The sequence below is a fragment of the Macrotis lagotis genome, chromosome 6, assembly GCF_037893015.1.
Source record: "Macrotis lagotis isolate mMagLag1 chromosome 6, bilby.v1.9.chrom.fasta, whole genome shotgun sequence".
NCBI classification, from domain to species: Eukaryota; Metazoa; Chordata; class Mammalia; order Peramelemorphia; family Peramelidae; genus Macrotis; species Macrotis lagotis.
Genome location: NC_133663.1, coordinates 40,766,444 through 40,780,121, shown reverse-complemented (window position 1 = coordinate 40,780,121; position 13,678 = coordinate 40,766,444). Strand labels below are relative to the sequence as shown.

The following is a 13,678-nucleotide window of genomic DNA, read 5'->3' as shown; positions in this document are numbered from 1 at the left end:
ATAACTAGGGGCAAGTGGCTGAGTTTAGATTTGAACTCAGGTCCTCCTGATTCCAGGGCTAGTGCTCTATCTACTGTACCACCTAGCTGATTTGGGTCTTAACAAGATAATTGTGAACTTTTCTAGAAGAAACAGAGTAAATTATGTTTAAATTGCTAGCTTTAGAACATTATTTTTCACCCAGAGATTATATGAAACTAGTCTTAGAAAGATAGAATGACAGGCAGGTAAAGCAGGTGTGGGTGTCTCTTTCACCCAACTCCTGATAAAAAACAAAGGTAAGAAGTTTTTAAGAAAAACTGTTCTTAAAATGATCTGGGGATCAGCCTCAGGGCTGGATGTGTGTTGTGGGAGTTTGTAGACTGCTGATATAGATCACATTTGACAAAAGATCTCTTCTTCTCACCTTATGTCCTAAACCTCATATACCTCATCTTCCTTTGCTTCTGGAATGAAACCTTTTCCATTAGCAAAGCTTTTATACTTTTTTCTACCAACTTTTTCCTGGGCTCTTTGGAGTTTAGAATCCCAGGGTATCGTGAATAGTTAAAATAATAACAACTTCCCCAGTCTCCAAAAATCAGTTTGGGGTGGGTGGGAAGAGGTATGTTGGTATCAGATTTCAATCTGGTGCAAGTCCCAATTTTTCTTTTCTTTTTCAGTGAAGCAGTAGGTTTAAATGGCTTTCCCATGCTCATGACTTGCCCTGAAGTTGGATTTGAACTCAGGTCCTCCCGACTCCAGGGATGTTGCTCTATCCACTTATGCCACCTAGCTGCCCCTCCCAAATTTTATAGATGAACACACTGAGACCCAGGGTGGTGAAGGGACTTGCCCGGGGTTATATAGGAAGTAAAGAAGTGGTTAGATTTCCAAGCCATGTTAGATTTCCAGGTCCATGATTCTAGAACATTTTTGGACCTGGAACCAGGTTTCTGTCTCTGTTGCCAAAACTACTAAGGGGAGAAGTATAGAAAAGTATGGATTCAAGGCTTCAGTTGATACTGCCAGCTGCTGACTGGTCTCTTTGGTGGGAGGAGGAGGAGGGAGGGCAGAGGAAGCCGCTTCTCCTCCCACTGAAGCCCTGCCTCCCAGGGCTGGCCAAGGGCTGAGGGTAGTGTTCTCTCTCCCCCTTCTTGCTCAGCCCTTCAGCCTCCAAGGACCGCACGGTGATGGGGAAGTCAGAGGTCTGGCGTGAGGAGGGCCTCTTTTTCTTTGTCTGGTGACTATTAGAAGAACTTAGGTAGAAGACAAGGGTCCCCAGCTGGGGAGAGCTAGTCCAGTGGAAGAAATGGCTGGGCGGGCCGAGCCGGCTGTCCAAGTGCGAAGCCAAGTGCTTGAAAGAGGATTATTGCCGCCCTAGAATCAACAGTAAGTGAGAGGATGCCAAGAGCGCAGGGCACTGTCCACCTCCCCAGGCTGGAGGAGCCACTTCAGCAATGGGCCGGGCTGCTCCAGCCAAAGCGGGGGACTTCCAGCTCAAGGTCCTTATGCAGGAGGGTTTGGCTACTGCCCAGTGAACAAGGGCTGGAGAAGGCAGGCTCTGCAACGTGGGCAGGGAGGCAGAGAGACGGCTGCTCACGTTGAGGAACCAGATGCCAGGCGGGGGCTAGGCTGGGATCAGAGACCCAGAGTCAAGGGGGAAGGAGGCTGGGAGCAAGGAAGAGGACAGGAAGAAGAAGGGTGGAGGGAGGGCAAGGGGACTAGGGAGGGGAGGAGGGGGAGAAAGGGAGAGAGGCAGAGAGAGAGAGAGAGACAGAGACAGAGACAGAGACAGAGAGACAGAGAGACAGAGAGAGACAGAGAGAGGGAGGGAGGGAGGGAGGGAGGGAGGGAGAGAGAGAGAGAGAGAGTGAGAAGGTAAGAGGGGAGGAAAGGTAGAGAGAAAAGAAAGAAAGAAAGAAAGAAAGGAAGGAAGGAAGGAAGGAAGGAAGGAAGGAAGGAAGGAAGGAAGGAAGGAAGGAAGGAAGGAAGGAAGGAAGGAAGGAAGAAAGAAAGAAAGAAAGAAGTAGAAAGACAGAGAGAAAGAAAAAAGAGAAAGAAAGAAAGAAGTAGAGACAGAGAGAAAGAAAAAAGAGAAAGAAAGAAAGAAGTAGAAAGACAGAGAAAAAGAAAAAAGAGAAAGAAAGAAAGAAGTAGAAAGACAGAGAGAAAGAAAGACAGAGAGAAAGAAAAAAGAGAAAGACAGAAAGAGAGAGAAAGACAGAGAGAAAGTAAAAAGAAAGACAGAAAGAGAAAGCAAGAAAGGCAGAGAGAAAGAAAGAAAAAAGGAAAGAAAGAAAGAAAGAAAGAAGAAAGGAAGAAAGAAAGAATAAAGGAAAGAAGGAAGGAAGGAAGGAAGGAAGGAAGGAAGGAAGGAAGGAGGAAAGGAAGAAAGAAGGAACAAAGACAATGAAGAGAAAAGAGAGAGGAAGAGGGATCAAAGTGAGGAGGGGAGATGAGAAGCAACAAAATAGAGAAGCAATACAGAGAGTGACAAAGACAGAGTCAAACAGAAAGAGTAAAAAAAAGTGGAAGAAAAAGAGATGGGGTGAGGAATGGGGAGGGAGAGACAGAGAGAGACAGACAGACAGAGAAAGAGAGAGAGAGAGAGAGAGAGAGAGAGAGAGAGAGAGAGAGAGAGAGAGAGAGAGAGCTGGCAGAGACAGCACTCAGAAATGGGTTTTTGGAGCCTTGGGGAAACTGTTCACAATGGTAACCCATGTCTGTAAACTCCAAAGAGCCCAGAAAAATGTTGATAGAAAAAAGTAAAAAGCTTTGCTAATGGGAAAGGCCTTATTGCAGGGGTCCCGGAGTGTAATGGAAAAATGGATTGAGTGGGAAAGGAAATAGTAAATAATAGATGACCTTCAAAAGAAGCTTCAGCTGGGGCCAGAGAAGCACACTGGAAGGAGAAGTTTTCTATTCCTTTTTGGGCTTGAGGTCTGCCCCCATCCCCAGTGACAACTGGCCCAGCCTGGAGCCAGCTTCAGGGATGCTCCAGTCCTTGATGCATGTCCTAAATGTTATCGCTGTGCCAGATTCGGGGTCCCATGGTGCCAAACCCTGGCAATGAAGCCACAGTTCAGTTGGTGCGAGGAATTCTGGGATGTCTGAAAGTGACATGAGTGGAAGGACTCACGTCCCATCTCTCTTTAATGCTCTATTGTCCCGAAAACTGGCCCTCCAAGTCAGCTACTTGGTAGGTATACAGACCAACGCCCCAAGAGGTGCTCTAGAACAATGCTTCCTTTAGTTGGTCTGGGTGATTTACCTCCCAACACCCAGTTAGGCTGAGAGGGTAAAAGTGCAAAGTGATAGGAATTGGAATGGAGGGAGAGAAGTTGGGATGGTTGAGGGAAGTCAACCAAGCTTGTTTTGATTTCCATCCAGCCTGAAATCTAACCTCAAATGAGGGAAAACATAATTAGAGAGAGAGAGAGAGAAACACCATGACCATCTGTTCTGTTCCATTCTAAATTCATGAATAAATGAATGGAAGCCCAGGTTTTAGGTCTTCATCTAAATACTTGGACACTCAGGACTCCCTTTGTTAGAGTAGGCACTACTGTTTCATTCATTCTGGGTGGGGGAGGGTGGGGGAATGTGCAAATTCAGTATAGAAATGTTATCTGGGTGATCAGGGGCTTTAACATATGAATACATTATCTACACTAGTTTCTTAAAGATTTGTAACTTTTCAGATGATATCAATATACCTTCTAAGGACAGGTAAAATCTAATTTGCACCAGTTGAGAGGACAAAACATTGGGGTTTTTTTCTAGGTTTCTTAACTTTTTTGGACAATTCACAAAAATTAATTCCATTAAAAAAAAACTTTAGTTAAAGGTGTTTAGTTATTTTTTCTCCATTTTAGTGACCATCTAGTGTGGCAGATATGAAAAACAAAACAAAACACCAGAGTTTAACTTATGGTTCAAATGGGATTCAGATAGGCAGGAAATCGGGCTTCTTTTTCACCACTAGGGCAGAAGTGAAATGATTTTATTCTCCATTTCCAAACTAAAAACTCACAAAAATGTGCACATAGGTGGAAACGATTTGGAGTGTGGTTACCAAAGTAAAAGAAGGGTCTGAATATAATCAAGTTAGCTGAAGGGCTTTGGAATCTAGCCAATGATCTATTTACTTCTCCTTTTTAAAAATGTCCTTAATATTTCAAAGTGTTTCTTGCTTGATCTTGTGCCATTAGGGTTTCCCTAATGGCAATTCGCATCTGGTCTATGTACAAAGAGATAACGACAATTACCCCTAATTCAAGAAATGTATGAGAGCCACACATTTGATCATCCCAGTCTTAAAACAACTGTTTACACAATTACAAGACAAAAATAAGTGCTAAAAACCACACGTGTCTATTGCGACCCTTGAAAGCAGGGAGGGTTTTATAACCTGGGATCCGTAAACTTGTTTTCTAAATATTTTGATGGCTATATTTCAGTATGATTGCTTTCTTTTGTAATTCTATGTCCTTTATTTGATGCATTAAAAACATTATTCTGAAATGCAGACTGCCAGATGAGTCCGTGACATAAAACTCATTAAGAACTTCTTCTAATAGTAATGACTCAAGTCTCCCCAGGTTATCCTCAGACTGACCAGGAACATGAAAGTAGCAAGGACCCCAAAGAAGGGAGATAATGTTTGGTTGAAAAGCACTAAGAGGGGGAGGGGGATGCAATAATCAAAACTGAGTTATTACCAACCAGTAGCTTAGGGAGACTAGAGGACTTTTGTTTATGTACATACAAGATGTACTGAAAGTATCATGAATTATGACTAGCCAGTAGAGTTAAAGGGATTCATTTTTTTACTGTTGAATATTAGCTGGGAGTTATACTAGTTATTAATGGAAAGAGGCTAGAAATCAATAATGCTTCAAAATTACCGAGCTACTGAACTGCTTTTTAAAATTATTCTTTCACAAGAAAAGTAAAGAAAAAGGATATGGAAAGCTAAGCAGTGATGAAGACATCGAAATAATTGTTGATCAAAACCAGGTAAGTGGATGCTTCCATTGGTTTCCTTTTGCTTGTTCTCTATTCCTGAATGTTGACATTCCTGATAACACCTGAGGTCTTTCTATCTGTGAGATCTGTGATGTCTCTATGTCTGTGTGTCTGTGTCTGTGTGTCTGTGTCAGAGTTCATTTGCCTTGGTCCTTATGGACCTTCTCCTCTGGCTGTGACCTTCCAAGCAAGATGGGTTCTGAGACCATTCTTTGATGGGCTGCCTGGACCAATGACCACCTACATAATGGTCTGTGGATGAATATGTTGCAAAACACAGGCAAAATGGGATAAGCAATATTTTGAAGAGTCATCTAATGAACTGAGCCTAAACATTGATGGCAACTCTGGAATGAATTAGATGATAATGGAGCAGGGAAGCCTTCCATTGATAAAGAATACTTTCTAGAAGATTAGATTATCTGCAAAGTCCAGATCTAAATCTATGCAACTACCATACTATTATGATATATTGTACTCTCCATAATTTGTCTTGCTTGATTCTCACAACAACCCTATGAGATAGGCAGGGCAGGTGTCATTCATTCCTTTCTTTTTCTTTTCTCTTTCCTCTTCCTTCCCTTCTTTTCTTCTCCTTTCCTTTCTCCTCCCCCCTCCTCCTCTCCTCTTCTCTCCTCTCCTCTTTTCCTCTTTTCATTTCCCTTCTTTTTTGGACTAAACCAGTGACTTCTTTGGCATAAAGAACTCCTGGTGAGGAAACATCTTCCACCAATGTAGATTGCCACCCGCTCTGCCTTAATGCATCTTTAGTATGGTACATAATAAGAGAGACAAGGGATTATTTTATTACTCAGGACCTCCAATTCCCACCAGTAGCACTGGGAAGTCATACAACACACGCTTCCCCATTACAGATTTACCTGGGGTTCTTGCCCCTGAGACCAGATTTATATACATCACAACACATTGCTTTCATGAGATGATCAATTTTAAGCTAAGAAAACAAAGGTTTAGAGAGGGCCCCAGTACCCTGGATTATAGAATACAAGTGTCTTGATTTTCATTACAGTCTGTGGCTTGAGATCACACGTAGAAAGTAAAGACAGGTAGAGAAGGTTAAAGAAGTAATTGACACTGTCGGCCCATTAAAGATCTTGTCAGATATTATAATCTTTTTGAAAGCCAAAAATAATTTTGAAAAACTAGGGTGATTATTAAAAAAATTGCCTGCATGAACTTTCTTGGACAAAATAATAAAACTATTTAATAACACCATGAATTTAAGGGTAAATTAGAGGCTCTTGGAAAGTTTTTTTTAGACTTCCCATTATTTTAAAAGCTTCTAACTTTGATTTTATATGAGCACAGAAGGTGAAATGAAAACTGGCTAATGGCCCATAAACAAAGACATGCTAAGTAATGAGAGGTGTCCAGCTCAGGGAAGGGGGAATCGGCACCAGCCCAGCTTCTGACATCTTTTTTATTAAGGATCTTGGAGACCGGGCAAATAGCAAATGCTTTTGAAGGGGAAGAAGCCCAAAAGCTAGAACTGATGCCAGCTCATATGAAGAGAAGGAAATGATTTGATGGGCCTAAAAGCGGTCTCAAGACTCTGTTTTGTTATAGAGAACACTCAAACTTGAGGAAGCACCCTTGGGAGAGGGACTCCAAGATAGCCTAATTCGCAGAGCCAAATGGGACCAAAAAAAGATGGGCCATCTTGTTGGGAAGGAGTATGGTAGAGAAGAAAGAGAACTGAATCTGGAGCCAGAAGATCTGAGTTGGAATCCTGGTTCATCCATTTACTATCTATTTCACTTAATCTCTATGAACCTCAGTTTACTCACCTCTAAATTAAGGGATTTGACCTAGATGATTTGTGGAAACTAAATATTTATGAGTGAAAGGAATGGGGAAGCAGATGGAGTTGACTAGAAGATCTCAACAGGACCAACATTGACCACCCAAACTTATTGAGCTAACTGAGGTGGTTTTCCTGAAAAGACTGGTCAGTTCATGAGATCATAGACATATAGCCAGAAGTCATCTGGTCCAACCCCTAATAATTTTACAGATGAGGAAACTAAGAGCAAGCAACTTTCTCAAGTTAGTAATGGAATTGGGAATCCAGTTGCGTCATCTAATTTAAGCCCTTCTATCTATTTTACCATAGGAAGAGCTGAGAGATGCGAGGTCATCTGTCCCAGGCTTTTCAGCTAATCTTATAAAAGTGTTCGGAATCACCCAAGCAATAATTTTATATCGTGTATTCAGTTCATCTGAACTTACCATCCCTTCTCTCCCAGAATGACTCCTGATTATAGCAGGGGGGCAATATGTACTCGACCTTGTGTTTCTGTCACCTAGAGAAAAATTGTTATTTTAATTAATGAGGCAAGTGATGCTAGAGTTTGAGTACTAGACTGGCCTATTAACTGTCATTTTAATTATGCTTCAACAATGACTTAGAAGCATGCACTTTCCTCCTCCCGTTGGAACTGGTGGGAATTGGAGGCCCTGATTAGTCCCCATCACTCTCCCCTTGGTAAACACCCATGCTACAGATGCATTAGATATTCCATACATTTGTGTCAGAAGTAGTTGGGAAGTCTATGGTGGGGCAAGGGAAGAATAATTGTTTGTTTATAAAAAAAATAACATAATCAAAATGTCTTTCTTTAAATTTCCCCCCTACAAACTTCTTGAAGGTGAGTCTTAATTAATTGATTTTCTTTAGCATCTGGGGACACTGGAACTCAACGTTTTAAAGTCTTGGTTTAACTAAACACCATGATACAAAATCTAGAAAGAAACTGTGAAGATTCCAGAAATAGAAGAACCAGGGTATTTCTTTTCCCAAGGGGGCCTTTCCCCGAAGCATCATTTTAGCAAAATCAATGTGCTCTCTTATTATAAGAGGGACTAAAGAAGAAAAGAGTCTACTTTTTTGCTTCTTCAGAATCCCACACCTATGTCACTTCCTTCACCTGAATATCATCAGGGGGTTGAATAAGATCGATACATGGTCTTGTCATTTAAGGCTTTCTCTCTGTGCTAATGGGCTCATGCTTGGTAGATGGCAACTTGACATTATCTTTTCTCAGACCTTCATGTTTGAATGTGTTTAAAACCTTGGTATTGATGTACATGGTCTGGTTTTTACATACAGTGTTAACTTGAGATTTATTCTTTCTATGTCAGACATTTGTTTCATGTTGAAATTGTAAGAAAATCTTCTATCTGAAACTAAGATAAATTTGATACACTGAGGTAAAATATTTGGGAACTCATTAATTAGTATTTGTGTGTCTCTGTCTTTTAAAGACTTGGTCTGTGATTTCATCAGTGTAGGAAACTTCCTTTGAATATTAAAAATCCCTTCACCAATGCAGATTGTCACCTCATCAGCTTGTAGTCCAAGAGAGTTGTCTGAGCCAAATTAGTGGCTTATCCAAGGTCATATAATCTATTTTATTAGGGAAAGGATTTAAACCTAGTTCTTCCTGACTCCAAGACTGACCTTCTGTCTATATACAGAGATAGATAGATGGATAGATAAATAGCTGGATAGATAGATGGAGGGATAGATGATAGATACATAGATACTTAGAGATCTGTCAATATATAAATATACATGCATACATAGATTTAGAAATCAAAGCCCTTCCTTTATTTTTACAGGAAAAAATCACAACCCCCCCCCCACAGGCAACAAGCATCTGCCAAAAGCTCAAGTACAAAAAAAGACATCCCCCACCTCCCCAATCCCCACCCCAAGATAGTCTATCAATCCAAGGAGTATATATTCCATAGAGAGATAAAGTTGTAAATATATAAATGTATGAGAGCTAAATTCAGTTATATGAAGGAAAACTGAGAGGAGGGGGCATGTGAAGATGAGAAAAAGATAGAGGGAAGAGAAAGGTAGAAGGAGTAGGAAGAGAGGAAACAGAAAGAAAAGAGAGAAATGAAGGAACAGAGACAGAGATGAGAAAGATCCAAAGTTAAGCAACAGAGAAATAGTTTTGTTTATCCAAATTACATGTTTGCTTCATTAAATTCATATACCATAAAATGAAAACCATACCCCAGCTTATTACATTTTCACAGGCATCAGCATTCAGTCTGTTCTCCCATATTCATCTGGGAATAGCCTGGTGGAGTATGAGCCTGTACTGACCCTTTTCTATGAGTATTGCCCATAGAAAAAACAGAGACATTTAAATAAAATAATTGGAAATGGAGGCAGGACAGAAGTCCTCTGCTCTTGTTATCTAAACAGCTATACCAAAGGACTCGCTGCACAAAAATGTGCAAGCTGTCAAAACAAGAGGCTTCTCTGGCATGTCCCCTACTTCCTCGAAGACACTCAGACTTGCTGACTGAGCAAAGTAATAACAGAAATTGCAGCCAAGAAGTCTTATGTGGATTTTGCTCCTCTGAAAGCCTTGGCCCTAGCAGAAAGACCATTATCTTCTAACCACCCAACAAGTATTTCTTAAGCCCCTACAATATCCAAGGTACCTTGTTAAGTGTTGAGTATACAAAGACAAAAAAAATGAAAAATCTCTGCCCTCAAGGAATTTCTATTCTAGAAGGGAAGGAGGCAGATGCATATAAACAGGGAGATATGGAGATGGATGGAGATGGGGATGGGGATGGAGATGGAGATGGAGATGGAGATGGAGATGGAGATGGAGATGGAGATGGAGATGGAGATGGAGATGGAGATGGAGATGGAGATGGAGATGGAGATGGAGATGGAGATGGAGATGGAGATGGAGATGGAGATGGAGATGGAGATGGAGATGGAGATGGAGATGGAGATGGAGATAGATAGGAAGGTAGGTAGGTAGGTAGGTAGATGGTAGTATGGGAGGTAGACAGGTCGGTAGTCAGGTAGGTAGACAGACAGACAGATAGATAGATAGATAGATAGATAGAAAGGTAGGTAGGTAGACAGACAGGCAGGCAGGAAGGTAGGTAGGTAGGTAGGTAGGTAGATAAGCAGGTAGATGGATAATATGTAAAACTTCAGAAGGAGGGAAACAGTCTATGATTGTATGATTGGGCTTACCATGAACCACACATGAGCTGAGCCTTGTCTCTGTGTTTTTTTACTAAGTGGGAAAGATCATAGAAATGTGTCAGATTGGCTTCATGGCAAAAGGGCTTCAATCTATTCTTGGTGAGATTGGCTCATCTCAATATCACACAAAATGCCCATGAAATATTCCTGGGCACACTTTCCATGAAAACCAGTGGGCTAAAATGTCAAGAGCAGAATAATAGATAGCCAGCCATATGAAAATAAATATTTTCATCATAAACCATGGCCAAACATTTGCACTGCAACCTGAGTGGCTTTTAAAACTGCAGAGACCATGAATCAAAGGAGAAAAGTGTTAAATTAAAATTGTAAAGAATCCAAAGATGAGCTAGGCTGGCCAGACACCAAACAAATCAACTTTAAATATTGTCTTTGGATTTGCTAGGGTAAATAGAACAAGAATAATTTCCAATATCAATCTTGATTAGGGATGCAATGTTTATTTTTTCCAGCTGGAAGACATTTTGTTTTCAGTCTGCATTTCTTCAGCAACAGGGAAGTCAGAGTAGTTGAGCACCTTGGGCTCTATGAAGGATAAGCACAGTAAGAGGGATGAAAGCAAAGCCCAAACTGAATAAATCAGTCTGATTCAGTGGACAGTATTTTGATTTATAGTTATCATAAATCAAAGTTCAGTTTAATGTTATTAAGCCCTTAATGTGAATTATCAAACCCCTTGTTTGCCCCAGATACTGTGCTAGGTGAAAGAAATACAAAGATGAAGATGAAATAGTTTTTGCCCTCAATAATCTTATACTCTATTGAAGGATACAAAATGTCCATGGATAAATAAAAAATATTTTAAAATAATAGGGGAGGTGCATTGATGACTGGGATCATGAAGAGTAGGAGATGGCATCAGACGTGAGCCTTAGCGGAAACTAGAGGTTCTAAAATATGGAGACCATGGGGGAATCCATTCCAGGTATAGCATGGGGCCAGCCAGTGTAAAAGTGCAAAGATAGGAGATAGAGTCTTGACTTTGGAGAATAGCTGGGTGACTCAATTGTGCAAACCACCAGAAAGCAATGTAGAAAATCATAGGGGAATAATATAAATCTGGAAAGGTAGATGGAAGGCAGGCTGAATGAAAATTAAAATGCCAAACTGATGACTTTGGATACCTCTTAGAAACCATAGGGAACTGGTAAAACGTCCTGACCAAGAGAATTACATTGAAGAACTATTTGGAGGCTTTGTATTTTAGGGATATTCTTTGGCAGATCATAGATGATAGATTAAGAGAGAGGTTGGATAGATGACCTGAGAGAAGAGAGGAGAATTAAGAATGAAACTGAAGCTAAAATCTGGATCACTGGTATGTTGAGAGAAATAAGAAAGCTGGGAGAACTGAATATATATTTTTAGTTAATATTGGACAGGTTTCAAGTGAATTTATCATGGGTGAGAAACAGAGGCAGAAAGTAACCAAATGTGTGGGTGTGGGTGTATGTGAAATAATGAACAAACGAATGAATGAAAAAATATTTGACAAGTTAGGTAATATGAATATCATTAGATTTTTAAAATATACTATATATTGTGCTGAAGCAAATTGAGTTCTTTTTATGAAATGAGACAATGTACATGTTCAGAAGGAAAGTGATGTTCCTAACAGAACACTATTAGGCAGAGAATGACTGTGCATTCTTTATGTAAGTGAGAGGTGGTGCGTGACAAGAGAAGGCAAAGAGATGCCTTTTGCAAATTTTGTATAATTTGTATTTGTCATTCTCTTCTTGGGCATCTTCATATACATCTGAAAACAGACCTGCAAAGGGGGCTGTATATATGGCAGCCTACTCCCAAATGCTCAAGCAAGCAATGGAATGTAAAAGCTAGAAGAAAACAGCTACCTAATCCAATTCCCTCTGTCAAGGCTGACACCTTCTCTGCAACTTAGTTTTAGAGCATGGCCAAGGGCACTTAGAGGAAACGAAGGTTTGAAGTTTAAATTCACACTTACTAGCTGTGTGAACCCATGAAAGTAAGGAAGAAATTGAGACCCGGGGAAGGTAAAGACTCATCCAAGGTCACACAAAAATTTGCAGAGCCAGAAATATATAGAATCTGAGTCTCTTGTGCCTAATCCAATAATCATTCTATTCAACCTTTTCACCAATGGAATTCTAAAAGAGCTATTTGAAGACACTGAGATGGTAGAATTTATATTTGGTCTAGGTGCAAAATAGCTTACACACTTTAGACAAGGGAGATGGGAGGAAACTAAGTGAATGATAACTATTTACTCCACCTCTTAATGTATCACAATTCTCCCCTCCATCTTACACAATCTTTTCTTGCTAGCTTGTTCAGATATGTCTATCTCCAACAATTAATTACCTTTCCAATATTAGAAAATTGTTTTAGATACATATGCACACATCTATATACATCTCTATACATACATACATACATACATACATATACAGTTTACATAAATGTCTCTATGTAGGTATGGATATCCATCTATATCTACATGTATATGTGCATTTATTATATACTTAAAATAAGCTTCTGCAGTCCTCTATCCTAAAGGAAAGCAAAGCCTTCAGGATGAGTCCCTGTATCTGAAATAAACAAAAAATGAAAAGTCAAGATCTGATCAACCCTAATATGTGTTTATGTGTGTGTGTGTTTGTTTGCTACTAATGAATATTGTTCGAGAAAAGAAATAATTTTATATGAGGTTAGCTGAAAACATAACTATGATATACAAGTGTCCATTCTGATATTTTTCTCCTAAATGTTCCTTATGTGTATCTAAATAGACAGATAAACTCTGTGTTCCCAACAAATTAGAGCAAATGGCCACAATTCTATACAAAAAACACATTTCAGACTTTCTCTACCGACAAATGGTTGGGGGGAATGTATCTTTTGATGTCATCATGCCTTCTAGTTGGCTGATGTTGATTCTAAAAGCATAGCTTAATTCTAGAAAAATAGAGAAATATCAGAATTAAATTGATATTTACTACCTACTGGAACAAGTTTCAGAACCAATTGGGAGGTCATAAAACTCCCAAGGTTAAAGGTTCCAGAGCAGGAAACTTAGAGAATATAACTTTGCTAGAGGCATGGTAGGATCTAATTAGAGAGCTTTGGACTAAAAGTTAGAATACTCACTCACTAGCCAGGTGCCCTTGGGTCAATCATTAAATCTCTTCAGGATCTTGTAGCTGTTAGGTGTTTCAGCCATGTCTGACTTTGGACCCTATTTGGTGATTTCTTGGCAGTGATACTGGAATGGCTTTCCATTTTCTTCTCCAACTGAGAAACTGAGGCAATCAAGGTTAATTTACTTTCATGGGGTCACACAGCTAGTAAGTGTGAATTTAAACTTCAAACCTTAGTTTCCTCTAAGTTCCCATGGCCATGCTCTAACACTAAGTTGCAGAGGTGTCAGCCTACACTGATAGAGGGGATTTACCAAATAGGAGTTCCCTAAAACACTGAAAATGCAGTTCAGAACTGGCAAAACTTAGTATGACAATGTAAACCACTTATCTTTCAGTTCTCTAGGCTAGCAGATTTCAAACTTTTTAGTTCTAGGACTCTTAAAAATGATCAAAGACCCTCCCCCAAAGAGCTTTT

The 13,678-nt window shown here is 40.0% G+C and overlaps 1 protein-coding gene across 1 annotated transcript in view; it reads left to right on the top strand.

The window, feature by feature from the left end:
* Positions 1 to 3,060: 3,060 nt before the first annotated feature.
* The window catches only part of PEX5L (peroxisomal biogenesis factor 5 like), a 183,460-nt gene continuing 172,842 nt past the window's right edge, over positions 3,061 to 13,678 (top strand). Inside the window, exons 1-2 of the mRNA XM_074190995.1 lie at positions 3,061 to 3,181; positions 4,930 to 5,001. Coding sequence (XP_074047096.1) covers positions 3,089 to 3,181; positions 4,930 to 5,001 — 165 coding nt within the window. The 5' untranslated portion in view covers positions 3,061 to 3,088. The remainder of the gene's footprint in view (positions 3,182 to 4,929; positions 5,002 to 13,678) is intronic.